We start from the raw sequence: 19,693 nt of genomic DNA, 5'->3' as shown, positions 1-19,693 counted from the left end.
ATTGGATAAAGGACCGGATATATAGTATCTGAAAATTGCATCTCCCTTTACACGTCAATTCTGCTAGGTTTCTTCCACTCCTTTGCATTAATGACGCCTTGCTAAGCTTCTTGAAAACATGACAAATATAATCTCTTAGAGCATCTTCAACGGTTATCATTCGGCTTTTCCATCATTAATTTTTTTAAAATAAGAAAAAAAATCATCTCTAATAGTTTGACATTTTCTCTCTCCATCTTTCGCCCAACCTCGTAAAAATTTATCCTAAACACGCATATATGAAGTTTCTTTGTCTGTCTAGTAAGCAGGGAGAAAGACAGGTAAGAAAAACACAAGAGAGAAAGATCTAGTGGAAGAGCTTAAACACGTACGAAACAAATTCAGGGTTTTTGATATAAAACATAATACCAGGTTGTAGGAAAAAGTACCAAGAAAAAAAATTAAGATAAAAATATAGAAAACTCTTGGAGATGACTTCTTTTTTTCCTCTCATACTAATTTAGGAGTTGACAATATCATATTTTGAGAAACGAAATATGAGGATCTCTTCAAGATGCTTGTGTAAATTCGCATGCACTCATCCATTGCTTGAGTTGATTTCGGCCATCCAAACTGAAATACCGAGCGGAGTCACCAAATGTAACACCTCATCTAAAAAATCTGATTAGTACCGAGCAGAGTCAACTCACCAAATATAAAAACCTCATGTTCAAAACCTGCTTATATGACCAAACTTCTCACATAAAACGGGCCTGCATATGTATGCATAGCACCTCTCCTACACTTTTATTCTCACTTTTTGCAAAAAGCTTAACCCAGGATGCTACGCTTGGAACAATAAAGATGATAACCACACATGCCCATGGACTATATGGGTCAACAATACAGCTACTCAGTGGCGGAGCCAGAAATAAGATAAAGCAGGGGCCAATTTGCTAAAAAAAATCAAAAGCATGCTTCTGCGCATGCATACACAAGCCAATTTGCTAATTGAATCAACATAAGTATAGTAAAAAAATAGTGTTAGTACTCATAATTAAGTTCCGGTATACAGAATGCAATTAGTACTTTTAGAAAAATCAACATGACTTATAACGACGATAGCAACATAAGCAAAGAAAACGGTAATGAAGTAATGGATCCGAGCAACAGCGGTGGGAGCACTACTACAAAACTGCTTTTTATTTTTCTAAATGTCGAGAGTGCTACACGGTTGCTATCTAGGGACATGCATGGCTGACCAATGACCATAGCCTCAGCCGATCTACGCCTGGTCTGTCACAGCTAATTCGAAGACTTAATGCTGCAAGAACAGAGGGACTCCATCAGCAAATTACGGAGGCAAGGGGGGGGCCATGGCCCCGTATGGCCCTCACCTAGCTCCGCCAGTGCAGCTACTACATGCTTCTACTAGGTTGGGATGTTATAGCGCGGATTGCAGATCAGAGAATCCTCGACGAAAACACACTAGACACTAGATAGTCTGGTGATGTTGAAGATTTGCACACTGGACTATCCACTACGACGCCCGAATGCTTGGATCACAAATCGATGAACCCTCGGCATAAATGTGTGCACCAGACCATGCGATGGTGATGAAATTATACACACCGGACAATATTATACCGTACAGTGATGGAATTCATAGATTGCATATCGATAAAACATGCACGTCACACTTTTAGGTGAGAGCTACTTACCGTCTGACGCTCTCAAATTATGCCTCCCAGAAAGGAGTTCATCAGTGACATGCATCTAAGGTTGTTTTAGAGTCGGCAAGGCCATCTAAAATGCCACAAACACCATTGAGATGCTTGCATAGTTCAGGCTACAGTTGGATGAAAATTTATCGGACCCCAGCGATAGGAACGGATTTTGTGAATTTCGGCGATTTTCGAAAAAATTCAGTCTAAAAAATAGTCAAACCTATTTGAATTTTCCTTGAGATTTGATGAAATTAACCTAAATTTTGAACAAAAAATCTGATAATCTTTAATCTCCAACAGAAGATGCATTTTGTTGCATTGAAAAGTTGTATTGCTACAAACATGGGCCATATAGGGTTGGTTGGGCTGAAAACAAATTCAAACCGGGTCGAAATTGAAAGGCCGCTATGGACTTTATCGGACCCTGGCGATAGAAACGAACTTTGCCGAATTCGTGAATTTCGGGCCGAAATTCTGAACTGTGGATGCTTGTAACATCTGGTGAGGTTGGAACGAAGGGTTAATAGATAAAAGACATAAAAAAGGAAAGTAGTAGATTGGTTTGTTTTTGATCGATTGAATACTCTTTGAGCCTATTCATTTGAACTTATCTGTCGAATCTGACAACCAATAAATCACCAAATAATACTTTCAACTATGGTTTTTTCTGCCAAGCGAACAGACCAAATCATGGCCCTTTATATTTATATAAGGTGGAAGATCTATCTCAGGGTAGAGTCTGAATACATCACAAAACAAACTGTTAGATACAGATCGAACCTAGAAATTGAATCTAACTCCGGCTCAACCAGGGCAACATAAACCATCCGGTGAATGTAATCGGCATGGGCTACCAATTCGGCTTCGAACAACTAGGTATTTTACATTTATGACAGAATTTATGAGCAATAATAAGAATTACCAAACACCTGGATTTTCCATATTGCAGATCCAATGTAGGGCTCTGAATTTTCACGAAAATACTTTGGAGTCAAATTCTCTAAAAACATTTTGGATGATGAATTAGAATCACTTTATAGGAACTGTTTGGCTTCAAAAAAAAATATTTTTTTTGGTTTGAAGAAAAATATTCCAATTTATAAGAAAATATTTTTTTCAAAAAAAAACATATAGATAAAATCATGCTTCAAACGATTCTAATTTTTTTTGGTTGAAGAACAACTTATGTACAACCCATTTTAACTTGTTACACTAAACAAGGATTACTGAAAAAATAAAGAAAAGTAGGAAGCGATGAGATAAGAATCTGTGTGAAACCGGCCTCCTACCGTTTTGCGTGCGTACTTAAACTTTCCCATCCATCTTTTTTTTTAAAAAAAAAGGAGAAAATTTCATCTGTAAGAGTACCCCATATTTCTTCACTATCTTTTGGCAATTAACAAATAGGTCAACATCGTGGTAAAAATACACACGGCCTTTTTTGCGAGCATCGCTCTTCGCCGCATCATCTTCTCGGTCAATCTAAAGGTGGAAGGGTGTGGAAAAGAATAAAAAGTATGAAAGAGTTATTGATGTAAATACATGAGAGAAAACTTATATAAAATTAGTTACGATAATTTAGAAATAGTATAGGATTTTTGATGTAAAATTATCTTCTACTCAATCCATCTCAAATTATAAGATGTTCGACTTTTTTGGCACCAAGTTTGACCACTTGTCTTATTTAAAAATTTATACAAAATATTAATTCTTTTGTCATGGCTCAGTTTATTAATAAAAGTTATTTAAAAATGACTTTAAATTTGACTATGTTTACATAAATTTTTTTAAATAAAACTAGTGGCTAAGTTTATGGTAAAAAAGTCAAACACTTTATAATTTGACATGGAGGGATTGTATTTTAGGAGTAGATTACTGAAAACTCTTGGAGACAATCTTCTTTTTTCTACGAATCTTTTATTAGGAGTTACAAAACTATATACTTTTTGGAGGAAAAAAATAGGATACTGTTAAAGATGCCCTTGTCACTCGCTGGAAACACCTTTTGGAGGTTAGTCTCCTGTTGCTCATTAAAAACTGAAACATTTCTTCTATCCATAATCGATGTTTAGACAAGTGGGTTCAAACAGAACCGTATTATGCACTACTAGGTGCTTCCGTTTATATACAGAGATAAATGTGTGTGTGTGAGCAACTGTGCATCGGTATAAAGCACAACAAAAATTCCATTAGCAGAAGCCAGATCGAGTAGAGGCGGGAGCCGGCGGAGGCGCAGAGGTGCGAGCCATGGAGATGGAGATCGCCAAGGTTGACCTCCACGGGGTGGTGCCCGGTGGCGCTGGGTGGGAGGCCGCCCGCGCCGCGGTGACCGCGTCCATGGTGGCGCATGGCTGCGTCGTGGTCGCGCACGACGCGCTCGGCGCGGACCTCCGGCGGGCGCTCTTCTCCCGTGCCATGCCGGAGCTCTTCGCGCTCCCTCTCGAGGTCAAGCAGCGGACGGTGTCGGAGAAGGGGCAGTTCAGAGGCTACATCGGCCAGCTCCCCGGCATGGCCTGGGAGAGCCTCCGCGTCGATGAGGCCACCGACGCCGCCAGCGTCCGCGGCTTCGCCGAGATCCTCTGGCCGGAGGGGAACCTGGAGTTCTGGTGAGACATCTTTCCTTTCTTGCCCATCTTTAATTTTTCTGTTCGGTTGCTCTAAAACTCTAATCGGACCGACGACGATGTCCGGCTCCGGCCACGCAGGAGCAGCATGTCCATGCAGCCGCACTCCGACAGCATCGTGGTGACCGCGATCGTGCAGCACGAGGTGGAAGGCCTCGAGGTCCACGTCGGCGACGGGCGCTGGGTCGCCGTCCCTGCCGAAACCGGCACCTTCACCTTCGTCGCCGGCGAGTCGTTCAGGGTACGGGGCAGCCACGATCCGATCCGATTGATTGATGATTCTCAGTTGCTGACATATGCATCCTCTGATGATGGTCAGTCATTGTCATTCCTCTTGCGCGACTGACTCTCACTTGCTCACGCCGTTGCGTGTGCAGGTCGTGACAAATGGGCGCGTGCCGGCGTGCCTCCACCGCGTGAGGACGCCGAGCAACCGCGAGCGGTTCTCGGTGCTGTTCGCCCGCCGGCAGAAGGATGGCTTCGCGGTGCGCGCGCTGGAGGACCTCGTCGATGCGGAGCACCCGCTGGTGTACAACCCGCTGCGCCACGAAAAGTTCGCCGACTGGCGTTACTCGGAGGAAGGGCTCAAATTCAGCGATCCGCTCGAGGCCTACTGTGGAGTAGACAAGGACGAGGTCGTCGGAGCCATGGCGTGATCAATGATCTCCATCCGAATTCACCTTCATTTACATACACTAGTATAAGTCCCCATCGATCGTTATCTTTATCACAATTCCTATCTATATCGGGTGCTTGATTATTATAGTCCGTTCAAGCGATGATGCGTGTACACTGGCCGCCGCCGCTCCGCTTCAGCCTCAGGTTTTTTGTGATTTGTCAATTGTTTTTTGTCATAAAATATTACTTTTTCATCCTTGTATAACTGTAAAAAAATAATTATAAATTGTTATTTGTCTTTGTGCCAACACATGTCGTATTTTATCGGGTTTATGGTTTTGTTTAACGAGACCTTTTACAATGGTTGGAATCGCTTCCCATCGCCTCCCCAAAATAATCATTTGTATTGATTTAATTCGTTGAAGGACAATAGGGTCATTTCTCCATCTCACTTCCTCACCCCCACCACGCACACCCCCTCCCCCCGACGGCCCACGGCCCCAAATCGCTCTCACCCCTGCTGCCGCCGCAGCCCTGCTCCCTGCCACTGCTGCCGCCGCACACAGTCGCGTCGGAGGCCAGCGCCGCCGCCCTGCTCCCTACCACCGCACAGCGTCGAGCCGGAGGCCCTCGTGCAGCGCCGCAGGCTCCCTGCTTCATCGCTGCGTCGCCCTCGCCATTGTGTGGCCTGCCTTGGCCCGGCCCTCGTGCAGCGCCGCCGCTGCTGGCCTGCCCTCCCCCGCGTGAGGCCTAGGGATCCCTTCGCTCCTCCCTCCTTCCTCACCATTGTCCTTGCTCGTCGGTCGTCGGTGGATTTCCCCTCTAAAACAACCCGGCCTACAGAGACCGGCGCGACCTGTCCGCTAGCGACACCGGAATCGCTGCGCCACTATCGTCAATTCATGCCAATAGGTACTGAAACCCATTTGACAATGCATGATTTACACAGAATGTTTGCAATAAATATCTATTGATAATCAGTGGCTTGTTTATATTCAGAGAGGAGAAATGTCTGAAAGATCTGTGTGTTTATGTTATTAAATTATTGCTCCCGCCTCCATGTTTTTTTGTGCTATTAAAGAACCAGTAGTACATTGTGGGCTCATGAAATTAAAAATAATAATATGGTGTGCAAGCCTATATGTTGATGCAGAGGTTTTCTAAAAAGAGATGGATTGATGAAGAATAAGTGTGAAATGACAGTTTTCTAAACCATATGCTATTTCAACTTACTACATTTATCTGAACAAACTATTAGAATTATTCTAGCATGCAGAGATGACATGAACTAGCATTTCCACAACTTAAGAAGCCCTGGTATCATTCACTGATTTGTTATATAGTGTGCAAGCCTATATGTTGATGTAGAGGTTTTGCATATTGTCATTCATGCATCTTGCTGTGCACTTAACTCTATTTGCTCTTTAATTACTCTTAGCGCTTGGTCTAGTTTTTAGAGTAATTTTTTATCCTTGTTACTATTTATATTGGTTTATAGCAAGCACTAGTATTGTTTCAGCGTGGCATACTTATTTCTTTTTTAATTGAAAATGTTAACATGGACATGAGGCTTTCTGTTGCGCCGCTACGACCATGTCTTTGTTCAATTTCTTTAGTTTGTTTTGTGGAATTTTAATTTGTTTAATGTTGCTGATTGAGGTAGGAGGAAATGTCGGGTCTTGATTCTTTGCTGGAGTACAATGAAATTGTTAGGCAGATGTTTGGTAATGAAGAAGAAGCATTTCAGTTTTATAACAAATATGGTAAGCAGAAAGGATTTAGTGTTAGGAGAAGCTACTGTGAGTGGGATAGTGGCCATAATGAAATTACCCTTCGGAAGTTTGTCTGCAGTCGTGAAGGTTTCCGGGAAGAGAAGGAGCTGAAGAGGGAGAGTAAGAAGCGGTAACCACTGAATATTACTCGTGTTGGATGTCGTGCTAAACTTGTGATTGCACGGGATCAGAGCACAGGGCAGTGGTATGTGAAGGATTTCATCGGTGAACACAACCATCCGATGGCGGAACCAGACGTTGCTTGTCTGCTGCGTTCACATAGAAGAATCAGCGATGCAGAAAGCTGAGATTTTGGAGATGCAAATTTCTGGGATCCGTAAATACCAGATAATGGATATTATGCAAAAGCAGTATGGTGGATACGATAAGGTTGGATATACAATGAAGGACCTGTACAATTTCTGCCATCGCAATAAGGTGGAGACAGTTGCCGCTGGTGATGCTCAAACAGTCATCAGTTACCTCACGGAATGCAAATGTAGGGATCCTGATTTCTTTTTCCAATACAAGACTGATGGGGAAGGGCACCTGAAGGGACTACTCTGGTGTGACTGTCAATGTCGGTTTGATTATGCAGCATTTGGTGATGTCGTCGTATTTGATAGCACGTACAAAACTAATCGATACAACCTGCCCCTTGTTCCTTTTGTTGGGGTGAATCACCATGGCAGCACTGTTCTCTTTGCATCTAGAATTATTGCACAGGAGACTATTGAGTCATATGTGTGGATGCTAAGGACATTCTCTGATGCCATGGCTCGGAAGCATCCGGTTTCTGTGATCACTGATGGAGATCTTGCTATGCAGAGAGCAATCAGGCTGGTGTGGCCGAATTCATCGCACAGGCTATGCATATGGCATATTGAGCAGAACATTGTGCGTAATCTGCACGAAGATGGCGTCAAGGATGATTTCAGACATTTTCTTTATGACTGTTGGTCCATAGAAGAGGTTGGGAGGAAATGGCTAGAATTCTTGGATAAACATAATGTTACAGATAAGGAGTCGTGGCTGTATCAGATGTATGAGAGGAGGGAAATCTGGTGTGTTGCGTATCATGCTGGTAAGTGCTATTTAGGACTGAGGAGCAACCAACGGAGTGAGAGCCTAAACTCTAGGCTTCAGGTACATCTAGATCGTAAAATGACACTATTTGAACTGGTACAGCACTTTGACCACTGCCTTTCACGGCTGCGTAGTAATGAAGCGCATCTGGATTTTGAAGCAGAGAATTCTGAGCCATGCTTACAACCAGATGCTTCAATTATTGAGAAAGAGGCTGCGAAATCGTTCACACCAGGAGTTTTTTCCAAGGTGCAGTTCAGCATAAGAGCAGCCAGCAAGTGTTTTATGATTGAGCACCTAGATGGCTATGATATGCAGACGTATATTGTTGGAAAGGTTGATAAAGGAGACAAACAATACTTTGTGAAATGCGAGATATGTGTAGATGAAGGCAATGTGAAGGGAATATCTTGTTCTTGTCTTAAGTTACAATCCCTTGGAACCCCCTGCTCACACATCTTCTTTGTATTGGGCTATCGCGAAGATCGCGAGCTTCCAGGATGTTGTGTTTTGAAAAGGTGGACAAGGGGCGCCAAAGCTGCATTCGCTCCTATAAGGAAGAGCACCATGTATGACTACTCTGATAGCCTACACAGGTACCGTGAGCTACGCAATATCAGTCACACGGCATCCTTTGTAGCATCTCGGTCACTTGAAGCATATGAGCGTCTGAAACATGTTCTGCATGAGGAAGATGCTATGATCCCACCTAATGGAGGAGATAACGGAGGCAACAGTTATGGTCCAGTGCTGCCGCAAGCACAGGATGTTGGTTCCACAGTGTCCACAAATGTCTTGGATCCCATGCATGTGCCTGGCAGAGGGGCCCCAAAGAAAAAGTTGAAGTCAGTTTCAAAAAAGAAGAAATCTACAGTGAAATGCACCTTGTGTAAGGAACAGGGTCACAATCGGCGAACATGCTCCTTGCGAAAAGAGGTAGTTAAGAGTAATCTTCGTCATTAATGTTGTAGTGGCTGTCTGTGAGGCATGTGTAGTTATGGCTAACATTCCTCTCATTTGTAGGAAACAAAGCTCCCTGAGGATGTGCTGGATATATGAGTTACCAATGATCCGCTTGCTGTGGTCAGTGAGTTTATGAAAGATAGATATACATGCCGTATTATATGATTGTAGGATAAGCATTATTAATATATGTCACGTAGCTAATTGTAAACTTGTATGTCGATTGTGAAGATGTGCACTTTAGTTTATAGAAGAATAACTGATAATTTGCTATCAATAGTTATTTTTTTAAAACCTTTATGCAACTGTGAATTCAAATTTAAATCAGAGGCCTTCAGTGAGATTTTGTTCTAACTTGTGCGTATTTGTTCTGTATGACAGGTTGACCTGATTACCACAATTACAAAGCTGAGCTCCTTCGCCTAGAACATAAACTATGAAGCCTACACATACCCTAAGCAAAAGATTGACCTAGGCAAATTGAAACTGTCAAGTTGTTTGCCAGGCACCTGCATCGGCCATATCCAGGATTCAGGAGCTCATAATATGGTAGGCTCTGGCTGCTAAAGAGTGTTTTGATTTGGCAGTGACGTTCATGTATTGGCTACTCATCAGCTGTCAATCACTCTTCCCACGGCAATTAGAATTTGTTCCTATAAATGGTGAAATTGGTTCTCCGATTTTCTTGTGTGAGGCTCAGAAACAAAGTGCAAGCTGTATGACTGCACTCATGTTTCTGATCAGGACAGCAGGCATCAGGCGCCCTTCCGCCTGCAGCCTGCCGCTCCTGGCTCAGAATTGTCACGTCGGTCCTGTAAATAAAAACTAAAGATCTGTCTTTCTTAACACCAAAAAAACACCAAAAAAGGCAGGAAAATATGCTCAAAAAACAGGATTTCAAATCAGTCTCAAATTCTTTACATAAGATAAAAATAGAGAAAAATATGCTCAAATTATTTAAAATTCAATTCAGTCTCAATTCTATAACTAAGAAATATGCCCAGCTGCCTCGTCCTGCATTAGACATCCATAACGTTTGCATTAGATGTTTCCATGTCCTCCTGCAATACAAGTCCATTAGATTTCATTAGTGTTTGGTCAATGGTGGTGTTGAGTAGATATTTGTCAAGAATAACCAATACTCACGTCCGGGCATTGGTCTTCATATGTGCTCACTAGGTAGAGATGACAAATCTTAGTACCCACTTGAGCATGAGCACGCACCATTTGTTTTACATCTTCTGCTCCAACAATCTTTTGCAATCCAGTGCATGGATCACTCTAAGGAGTAGGATCGAGGTAGTATACCTCTGCGTCTCCTATGTATCCATGATAAAACAAACCTTTCATGAAATCAGCGTACTCAACACTAGTGGCTGGACTTGCAATTCTAAACTGTCTCAAATGTGCCCGAAGGTCATACTTCTGCAGATCAGAATACAGTTCAGGCACTTTGTGAACAAAAAATTTCATAACCATATCCTGCATGCAAGGATTGGAAGATTGAAACGGTTATCATTTGAGCAGAACAAGTTGTTACACAAAAAATCACATAATCCATTTTACCGGTGGACAGTAGTAGTCCACTGCTGTATAGAAGTACTACCGTGTCATAGGAATGATATCTTCGTCTTGTTCCTTTAAGTCAAAACACTGTAGGTGTTCAGATTGTTGTATATATGATAGAGAAAAATATAAATGATTAGAGTACTGTAGTTACCTTGAAACTAATATTGCCACGAGCCTCTTGTAGTTGGATCAAAGGGGTAAAGTTCTCAATCAGGGACTTTAGCTTTGAGTAGTCATTCTTCCACTCAAACAATTGTATGTTTGCCTGATTATTCAAGGAGTCAATTATTTCTCGCTCGTTCTTTATGATCTCATCATATTCTTCCTGGGTCTTTTGTAAGACTACATTTGCGACTGCACGTTCATTTGCTATCAGCTGGTTAAAAAGAGCACGCTGATCAGATAAGGCTTTCTTAAGTTGGACAATCTGTTCTTTTTCAATTCTTTTGCTTAAGTCAGAAAGCTCTTTCTGACTCGCTTTGTCCAGCTCTGCAAATTGACATGATATGTACTTGTCTTGTTCAAGTTGTTTATCTGCATTATTGATGTCAGCTTCGGTATGGTCAAGCTGTATCCTGCAAACCAAATCCTTCTGGCCCTGTTCAAGTTTAGTAACCTTCTCCTCGGACTCCTCCAGGGACCTCCAAACTTGTTCCATGGCACCTATGGATTTAGAAACCCTTTTCAAACTAGATCCAATAGACCAAGAAAGTATGGTAAACCAAACAAATCATTGAGACAAAAATTTGATGCAACAGCCATGGTGCGTGGTATGGCAACAAGACTAAGACAAATTGAAAATCAAAAAAATAATCTACTCACCGGTATAGATATAGATATTTTTCGTTCACATGCAAGGCTCACGGTATTTGATTCACATATTTTTTTGTTCACATTACTGACCTCGATGCGAAGGACGTGGAGGAGTTCTTGACGCCGGTGACGCGGTGAAGGCGGAGATCAGCACGGCGGGCGGAGATCAGCGCGGCGGCGGGTTTAGCTCCGGGCGGCGTTTGTGGGAATCGGGCGGCGGTGCCTTCGCCAGTTAATGTGGCATCCGCGGTTGGCCTGACCGTGGTTGCTGGGCCTAGCGTTGTGCTTGCGTGCGCGCTGGAGCGAGCAGCGGGAGCAGGCCGCGGCTGGGCCTAGCGTTGTGCTTGCGCGCGCTGAAGCGAGCAGCAGGAGCGGACCGCAGCTGGGCCAAGGTGGGACACAACAAAGCCACAGCAATCCGCATCCTACGTTTAGTCCCACCTTGCTTCCCGAGTATCTTAGAACACAACTTAAAAGCAGAGGCACACAACAGCTCTTGAACTCCTATGTTACACAACCTGCTCGCAAACTCTTGTTTCCTTATCCATCACCCTTCGTGGTTGAGCCTGACGAAGCTGTTGGCTCTTTGGACCGTAGCAACAATTTTTTTCCATAATTTATTTTTTGTCCAACTATTCTTTTAAATTTAAATTATGTGCCATAATCAAGTTTTGGCCAAACACGATTTTTGAAATTGTATTATTTGCCAAACCATTTATTTCAAATTGACTAGTTAGAGTCCAATCATTTTTGTCTTATTTGATAATTAGTGCCCAATCGTAGACTAATTAGGCTTAAGTACTCTATATTTAGTACATTCGTCTCGCAAATTACTCTCTAGTTATGTTTTTAGTGTCCATGCATGAGTCCCAATTGATTTATTTTGCCATAATTAAATTTTGGCCAAACCATTTATTTGAGTTGGTATTGTGCTAAGGCGGTGTTTGGTTGGGGTTGCTAAAGCTTGAACAGTTACTCTAGTATTTTTCTCTTATTTGATACTTAGTGCCCAATCATAGACTAGTTAGGCTTAAATACTCTATATTTAGTACATTCGTCTCGCAAATTACTCTCTAGTTATGTTTTTAGTGTCCATGCATGAGTCCAAATTGATTTATTTTGCCATAATTAAATTTTGGCCAAACCATTTATTTGATTTGGTATTGTGCTAAGGCGGTGTTTGGTTGGGGTTGCTAAAACTTCTCTCAACACCAAAGCCTCAGATCAAGTGTATATCATATAAAATAAATCATCATTGGTACTGCAGAAAGCCTCAGATCAAGTGTATATCATATAAAATAAATCATCATTGCTACTGCCCAAAGCCTCAGATCAATTGTATATCATATGAAATAAATCATCATTGCTCATGCCTAAAGCCTTAGACCATGTGACATCATTGACAACATAAAGAAGGCAAAGGGGCCTCAGGTGTTAAGGTTTCCCAACTTAATGCTTATTTTTACATTCATCCTTGGTGGCCAAAAACTGGTCAATCTGGGACAACAAAAAATTCATGGCTGCCATGGGGCTATGGGACACGCCATCCTCAGCCATCAGGTGCCAAATTGTACACCTATTGCATTGGGGATGGACGTCTCCCATGTCCTGATGACAGTCATGATGAACTGAGAAACAATAATCAATAAGCAACACAACCACTTCAGAATGTATTTTGAACCATCATAGGCCAAACAATTTAATTCCGTGTAGTTACCACTTTGTTTGAGTGGTAAGGTTACAACCAGCAAGTGTAGTATCCTAGGGGAAAAACAATCATCATTGCATATGTCCATAGTCTCAGATCCAGCATAGTATCTTAGGGAAAAAATATTCATCAATGAATTTACCCATAGGGAAAAAACACATGTTGGCCTCAGCTTTTTTATTAATAGCTATAGACATAAGAACATGTCAATGGTGCCTGTCTAACAACTGAGAAATGGTGGTCAATCTGGGATAACAAAACATTCATGGCTGCCATGGGGCCATGAGACACGCCATCCTCAGCCATCAGGTGCCAAATTGTACACCTGTTGCATTGGGGATGGACGTATCTCATGTCCTGATGAGAGTCATGATAAACTGAGAAACAATAATCAATACGCAACACAGCCACCTCAGAATGTATTTTAGGATCATCATAGGCCAAACAACCATCTCATGTATTTTAAACAAATGCTCAGACATAACAATGTAATCATCATAGACTAGGACAATAGCTCATGAAAAAAAATGTCATCATTGACTTGAGCAATAGCTTAGCAAAATAGGGATCTTCATATAATTGCTCTTAATAATCTCAAAAGTACGGCATGCATCACACAGTAAAGATTAGAGGGAGAGGAGAAAGGGGGAGGAGAAGAACAAAATACCCACGTCAACGAGCACAAGAACCAGCAAAGCACAGCAGCAGTTGAAGGGAGGTCAGATCTGCACGCACAAATCCACAAGAAGAATTATTTGCACATGCAAGTTAGCGTTTTAAAATCAAAACAAAAAAATAACAAATATACACACACGAGGATAGATCCGTACCTCAAGAAATCAGATCTGCCATGCCTACACCTAGGTGAACAAAAATCACAACTATGGTTTACAAATCGGTAACACAAAAGAGGAAAAAAATGAGCCTGCTTCGCCCATATGCGGGCAACCAAACAGGCCCTAAATGGACTACACAGACAGAAGATGAAAATACGTGATCTCTAGTACATCGCATAGAAATTTGGGTAATAAACTACATAGCAAAGTAGCTGCCTGAGTAACACTAACACAAAGTAACCGATGAACATCAGCATTCAAATTTGATCTAAAGCAAACAAATTCAATTTGCGAGCATGGACAGAAGGGGAGGGATGGACCTATGCATGCACCAAGCCCTACCTGGAGGATGGCGGCGGGTGGACGGTGCGTGTAGGATGCTGGTGGACGGTGCCTGTATGACGCCGCAGGATGGGTTCGACGTGTTGGCCGGAACCCGCGCCCTCCTTGACAGATCTAGCCGAGGACGCTAGATCCCGCGGCGTCCTACATAGAAATGGCCATTGCCACTGGATCTCACGCCCTCGCTGCTCCGCGAGGTCGAGTGGTAGGGAGCCGCTGCTCCCGCGACTGTACAGGATGGCAGCTGTATGGAGGAGATGCCATAGAAGGGCAGGGGCTGCAAACGAGAGAGAGGAGAGACGGGGGAGAAATGAGACGAAAGAGTTAGGGTTCTTCGATTTTTATTTCAAGCCAAGTGTATCTCAACCATCCGTTTTGATCTAACGGCAAAGAGCCATGTGGAGCCTGTTTTGCTGGGACAAACAAGCGGGCCGCGGCTGGACCAAGGCCCATTGCGTGGTCCTGACCAAGCCAAGGCACAGCAGTCCGCGCCAAATGTTTAGTCCCACCTCGCTTGCAATCCAACGAAGAACTCAACTTAACATCGCAGGACTCCCGGCAACTTCCGAACTCTTGTATATTACACTGTCAGATTGGATCAGAAAAACGAATCACGTGGGCCGATTGGGCTGGTTTGGCTTGTTGTTGGGCTCCCTTTATGGTAGAGCCTGACCTAGCTTGTGCCATCTCCTTTGCCCACGGGTTCCATTTTTTTTATTTGGGCCATAAATAATTTTTTGCCAATCTATTCTATTTATTTTAAATTTGAAATTTTTGGTATAATTTATTTTTCCCCAAACCATCTATTTTAAAATTGAATTATTTACAATCATTTATTTTTTGCCAAACCAATTATTTTGAACTTGAATTATTTTTAGTAATTTGTTTTTTTTCAAACCATTTATTGCAAAAATTGATTTCTTGTTAAAACTGCCGGTAGAGAGGCTATGAGCTTTTATATCCAAACCAACCTTGTAATGTATTTATTTTTTATCATCGCTAATCTTAGAGAGGTCCGGATTGGGACGAGACATGATAGTGGCGACATGTTAGGGCTAAGAGTACTAGTCCACTCACATGAGACATGAGAGTAATCAATTCACTGTCTTATTGTGTTATTAGCCTATTATTCAACTCGGATGACACGTCAGAGTGGTTCACTCTGGTGACACATGAGATTGATCGATTCACTTCCTTGCAAGTTAGATTTACGACACTACATAGACAAATGTGAGAGTATCCATTGAGTATGTATCGTGTTAGGACAATAAGTCCACTCAGTCAAGAACTCAAGACATGGGATCGAACCACTAAAAGATCACAAATTGGAAGTATAAGTTAATATAATTTTTTTGCCAATCTATTTATTTTAAATTTGACATTTTTGGTATAATTTATTTTTTCCAAACAATCTATTTAAAAATTGAATTATTTACAATAATTTATTTTTTGCCAAACCATTTATTTTTGAAATTGAATTATTTTTAGTAATTTGTTTTTTTACAAACCATTTATTGCAAAATTGATTTCTTGTTAAAACTGCTGGTAGAGAGGCTATGAGCTTTTATATCCAATCCTATGTAATATATTTATTTTTCATCGTCGCTAATCTTAGAGAGGTCCGGATTGGAACGACACATGATAGCGGCGACATGAGACATGAGAGTGATCAATTCACTGTCTTATTATGTTATTAGCCTATTATTCAACTCGGACGACACGTCAGAGTGGTTCACTCTGGTGACACATGAGAGTGATCAATTCACTTTCTTGTAAGTTAGGTTTTTGACACTACATAGACAAACGTAAGAGTATCCATTGAGTATGTATCATGTTAGGACAATAAGTCCACTAAATGATCACAAATTGGAAGTATAAGTTAATATAATTAATTTTAAAACGAGTGTGAAGTGCCATTTTTTAAAAAATAATATACTACATGCATGAACGGGTAATTTATTTTTTTTCTTCATAAATAATGGCAAATAAAAATAAACTTAAGGCGTGCAGCATGTCTGATGGCCTTACATGGGCTGGGCCGCTGGGGTGCTCTTGGAAACTGCCGGCTAACCAATACCGAGCGTGATAAAAAAAAACACTGCCGAGCGTGATTATAGGAACGACCGTGATTATACCGTGCTCTGATTTTCTTAAAAACGGAAATAACCTCCTCTTCCTCCTAAATTATAGGATCGTATCTCTCTTTCCTGATATATCTCTACCTGCTTTATCTCTTGGATAGGATCTCTACTTGTTTAATATGTAGAATTCTCTCTTCCTTTCTATCCTCCTCCTCGTCATCTTCCCTGCTCGTCCTCCATCCTCCCCTGCTCGTCCTCCGTCCGAGAAGAGACGCCGGGATTCAACGCTCGGCGCGAGATGACCAAAACACGAAAAGCCGCCGGGAATCCACGCTCGGCCGCTAAGAACAAGGGGGATGCGGCATCATCCTTGAAGGCGATGAACAATGATCCATTTAAGAACACAAATTTCCGAGTCAACAAGCGATACGACCTGAGGAGCGACTACGATAGGAACTGCCATGACTGCAAGATCAATCGAGGTTTGCCCTGCTGTGCGTGCACATCTGGTTCCAGCTCAGACGCCTCGTCACCCGAAGATGTACGTGCTATTTTATTGCTACATGTTGTTAGATCTGGCCGCATAGATTATCATGGTTTTTATACAAATTTACCTGTTAGTAAGTAAGCATATCCAAGCAGTCCGCAATCATTCATGAATTTTATCTAATTAATTAACTTTATCTTCCACAGCTCGGGTTTTGTCCAATCATGCAGGACCTTCGTATCCAGACGCTCCAAGAGAACTCGGCCACCATGGTTAAACAAATCAATTACCTTGAAAACAAGGTTCTCACCATGGAAGCGAAGATCGAGAAGCTTGAAAAGGGGGATGCCAAGCCAAAGAAACATCACAAAAAGTGATGTTTTATGGAACAACTCTTTCAAAAATAAAGTTTTAGAGAGCAACATTACTTTGTGTTTCTCTGAATTTTTAGATTTCTTGTGGCACTTAAACATACTATGAATAACGAGACTGCAAGACATGCTTATTGTTCCAAAGTATCAAATAACTTATGAATACCACGTTCTGCTACGACAGCTAATATGCTTCGTGTTCATTTGTCAAAATATGATTGTTTCGATGACATACTCTACAAACGTCGTTTTGAACAAAAACGATGATGTATGGTTGTCACATTCATCTATTATGCTGTTGATAATTGTGCAACTCAATTGTGAAATTCCATTGCAGCAAAAAAAGAGATCAAGTCAAAGTTAAATGTGAACCATATTTGGCAAAATCTGAATGGTGATATTCATTGATGCCACATAAATGTATCTCATAGGTTCACATGGTCATATTCTAGTGCCATACACAATCTCCAAAACATGAGTGGAAGTAAAAGTTATACAACACTGCTCAGCGCTCACTGCTTTGAACCAACAAATATACAACCCACAGGGTGTGGCCTCTCTAAATCCAGTTCTAGCGCACTTGTGCAGTGCGATATCCTGCCAATGGGGATGCTGCTGTTGCTCCAAGTGAGCGTCGTGGTAAAGGTTGAACTCATTGGCGTATTTGGGGCGACATCTGAATGGTGAACCATATTTGGCATCTTCTAGCTGTTTCAGCTCTTTCAACACCTGCGACATAGACACCACGACGTAGAAAATAAAATAATTAGTCTTTAGCTAACACAGAGCTAGGACCAATTATTGACATATCCCATTAAAAGGTGCCATCCATCAGGCAATCAAGCCCTTTCACCATCTAAACAGAAGCTGGTTTTACACTAATGCAATTACGGTCCTACACTTAGTTTAAGCTACTAAATGCATTTTTGAGTTAAACATCTCAGCATTTCAGGAACCCAAAGGTAGCATCCATCAGGCAATCAACTAATGGAGACACAACAAAAGGACCTAATTAGCTGCTATCCTATGACTACCGTGCTGCCCAAGCTGGTTTGATGGTTTGGCCAATAATGATCTCTTCCCCAACAACAGTACTAGATAGCAGCTAAAACTCAGATCATGTCACTATAGCAAAGTGATGCAAACTAAAACTCAGATCAAACTACTTGAGCATCAATTCATGATGACAAGGGAGGGAGGGCGGTGCAGAGTAACCATAGCTCAAGCACAATGTCAGACCAATTGAAAACAAATACTTTGTTACCAAATTGAGCATTCAGCTCAGACTTTAACAAAACTAAATGGCCATTTTGTAGATTCAATCCAATGTGAGATTCAGTGTTGTCTTAGTTTTCAGACACAGTTACCAGTCAGATAATCCAATGTGAGATTCAATATGAGATTCAATGTGACATTCAATCCAATGTGAGATTCAATCCAATGTGTTACCAGTCAGATAATAGTACAGTTCTAGCATTTTGTCTTAAGGAAAAAGAAGCTAGTAACATGTTTAGCATCAGCTAACCGGAGGAGGGAAGGAAGGAATCGGTGAATGGAGTGGAGCTCACCTCCACCATGTTCCTCCGGAAGAAGGCGAGGAGGAGGTCGTCCACGAAGGAGGGCCGGTACTCGCCGCGGCCTCCATGTGCCCGGTTGGGGAGCTGATGGTTGGTCAGGAGGGGTCAGGCCTAGATCTCGCCGGAGACGATGCAGGACCGACGCAGTGCGTCGAGGTCCTCCCGACGACAGACAACGGTGCCGGAGACGATCCATGAACGGTGGTGGGGCGACGGCTTGGGTGCGGGCGAGACCTCCGCCGCCGTCGGCTTCTTCACGTACATCGCGTCTTCGGATCCAACTCTCCCTCCTTGCCCGCAGCTCGCCGGCCTTGACAACGACGTCCTGGATGTCCTCGCGCGAGGTCGGGAGCGCCGGCGGGACCTAGGCAGCGGCAGAGGAGGATGCAGCGGTCTGGATGTCATCGGGAGAAGAGGATTAGGTGGCCTCATGGACCCTAGAAATAAAATGTTATTCTATTTAGAATCTCATCAAACTATATTACTTCAATTATACATATACAACTATACTACACATTTTACAATTATGCATTTACCTTTTTACCCTTTGTTAAAATACAAAACTACAAAAAAAGGAATTACCACTCCTCTAATTAGAGCCCTAATCCTCTCAATTTCGGAGGCGATGGGAGGCGACGGGACGCTTATGGCCCACGGACCATAGACACACCAATCGCCTCTCATCGCCTAACTCTCATCGCCTCACATCGCTTTTCATGCTCTGGGTCCACCGGTCATAGACACACCAATTGCTTCTCATCGCCTCTCCAACCATTGTAAAAATATTCTTTGTTTAACAGGTTTCTTATTTTTGTCGAATCTAAAAATTGCATATTATGTCTACACAAATTGCAACGAACTAAATATGTAATTTAACATAAAATATATGCAATAAGTGTGGCCTAAATAAATTTTAGCAAGTCCCGGCTACCGCTGGATATTTTGAGTTGAGACCACCAAAATCACTTTGCAGTTTACACAGTACAGTTGTCTATTTACGATGGAAAGCTAGCTAGCTTCCCAGTTCGTGGCAGGAGCACGAACAGAGTTTTCAAGGTTGCCCTGAAATGCTCGCCACCCCTGGCCCTGGCTGGTACTTAGCAACATAGTACTCGAGTAGCTAGGAGTATACTACTCCTT

At 42.3% G+C, this 19,693-nt stretch overlaps 2 protein-coding genes and 2 long non-coding RNA genes across 8 annotated transcripts; 2 read left to right on the top strand and 2 right to left on the bottom strand.

Moving 5' to 3' along the window:
* Positions 3,802-5,120, top strand: LOC8075613 (2-oxoglutarate-dependent dioxygenase AOP3). 2 transcript variants are annotated; one of them, XM_021465530.1, is made up of 3 exons: positions 3,802-4,312; positions 4,418-4,571; positions 4,708-5,120. In XM_021465530.1, exons 1-3 carry the CDS (start codon positions 3,954-3,956, stop codon positions 4,984-4,986), a joined length of 792 nt encoding a protein of 263 aa, XP_021321205.1. In that variant the 5' UTR covers positions 3,802-3,953; the 3' UTR covers positions 4,987-5,120. The 2 variants fall into 2 exon arrangements, with proteins under 2 accessions (XP_021321205.1, XP_002445493.1); XM_002445448.2 differs by having other exon boundaries at positions 4,412-4,571.
* Positions 7,015-9,195, top strand: LOC8070086 (protein FAR1-RELATED SEQUENCE 5). Its single transcript, XM_021465674.1, has 3 exons — positions 7,015-8,651; positions 8,830-8,893; positions 9,151-9,195. Exons 1-3 carry the CDS (start codon positions 7,015-7,017, stop codon positions 9,193-9,195), a joined length of 1,746 nt encoding a protein of 581 aa, XP_021321349.1.
* LOC110436740 lies at positions 9,647-10,958 on the bottom strand. 4 transcript variants are annotated; one of them, XR_002454561.1, is made up of 4 exons: positions 10,490-10,958; positions 10,336-10,422; positions 9,916-10,251; positions 9,647-9,830 (listed from the first exon to the last, which is right to left on the bottom strand). It is a non-coding gene; the product is annotated as an uncharacterized LOC110436740 (long non-coding RNA). The 4 variants fall into 4 exon arrangements; XR_002454562.1 differs by having other exon boundaries at positions 10,376-10,422; positions 10,490-10,956; XR_002454559.1 differs by having other exon boundaries at positions 10,336-10,407; positions 10,490-10,956.
* Positions 17,337-18,829, bottom strand: LOC110437155. Its single transcript, XR_002455294.1, has 2 exons — positions 18,545-18,829; positions 17,337-17,705 (listed from the first exon to the last, which is right to left on the bottom strand). It is a non-coding gene; the product is annotated as an uncharacterized LOC110437155 (long non-coding RNA).

The sequence above is a fragment of the Sorghum bicolor genome, chromosome 7 (genome assembly GCF_000003195.3).
Source record: "Sorghum bicolor cultivar BTx623 chromosome 7, Sorghum_bicolor_NCBIv3, whole genome shotgun sequence".
Taxonomy (NCBI): Eukaryota; Viridiplantae; Streptophyta; class Magnoliopsida; order Poales; family Poaceae; genus Sorghum; species Sorghum bicolor.
Note: the sequence above shows the minus strand (reverse complement) of the source record. Positions and strands in the feature narration are given on the sequence as shown.

Bases quoted from the DNA above. Each gene is read 5' to 3' on its own strand.
- LOC8075613 (XM_002445448.2), top strand. From the start codon at position 3,954: ATGGAGATGGAGATCGCCAAGGTTGACCTCCACGGGGTGGTGCCCGGT. The intron at 4,313-4,411 runs GTGAGACATCTT...CCGGCCACGCAG, and splicing joins GAGGGGAACCTGGAGTTCTG to GAGCAGCATGTCCATGCAGC. The intron at 4,572-4,707 runs GTACGGGGCAGC...TTGCGTGTGCAG, and splicing joins TCGCCGGCGAGTCGTTCAGG to GTCGTGACAAATGGGCGCGT.
- LOC8070086 (XM_021465674.1), top strand. From the start codon at position 7,015: ATGCAGAAAGCTGAGATTTTGGAGATGCAAATTTCTGGGATCCGTAAA. The intron at 8,652-8,829 runs GTCAGTTTCAAA...TCTCATTTGTAG, and splicing joins GCCCCAAAGAAAAAGTTGAA to GAAACAAAGCTCCCTGAGGA. The intron at 8,894-9,150 runs GTGAGTTTATGA...TCTGTATGACAG, and splicing joins TGATCCGCTTGCTGTGGTCA to GTTGACCTGATTACCACAAT.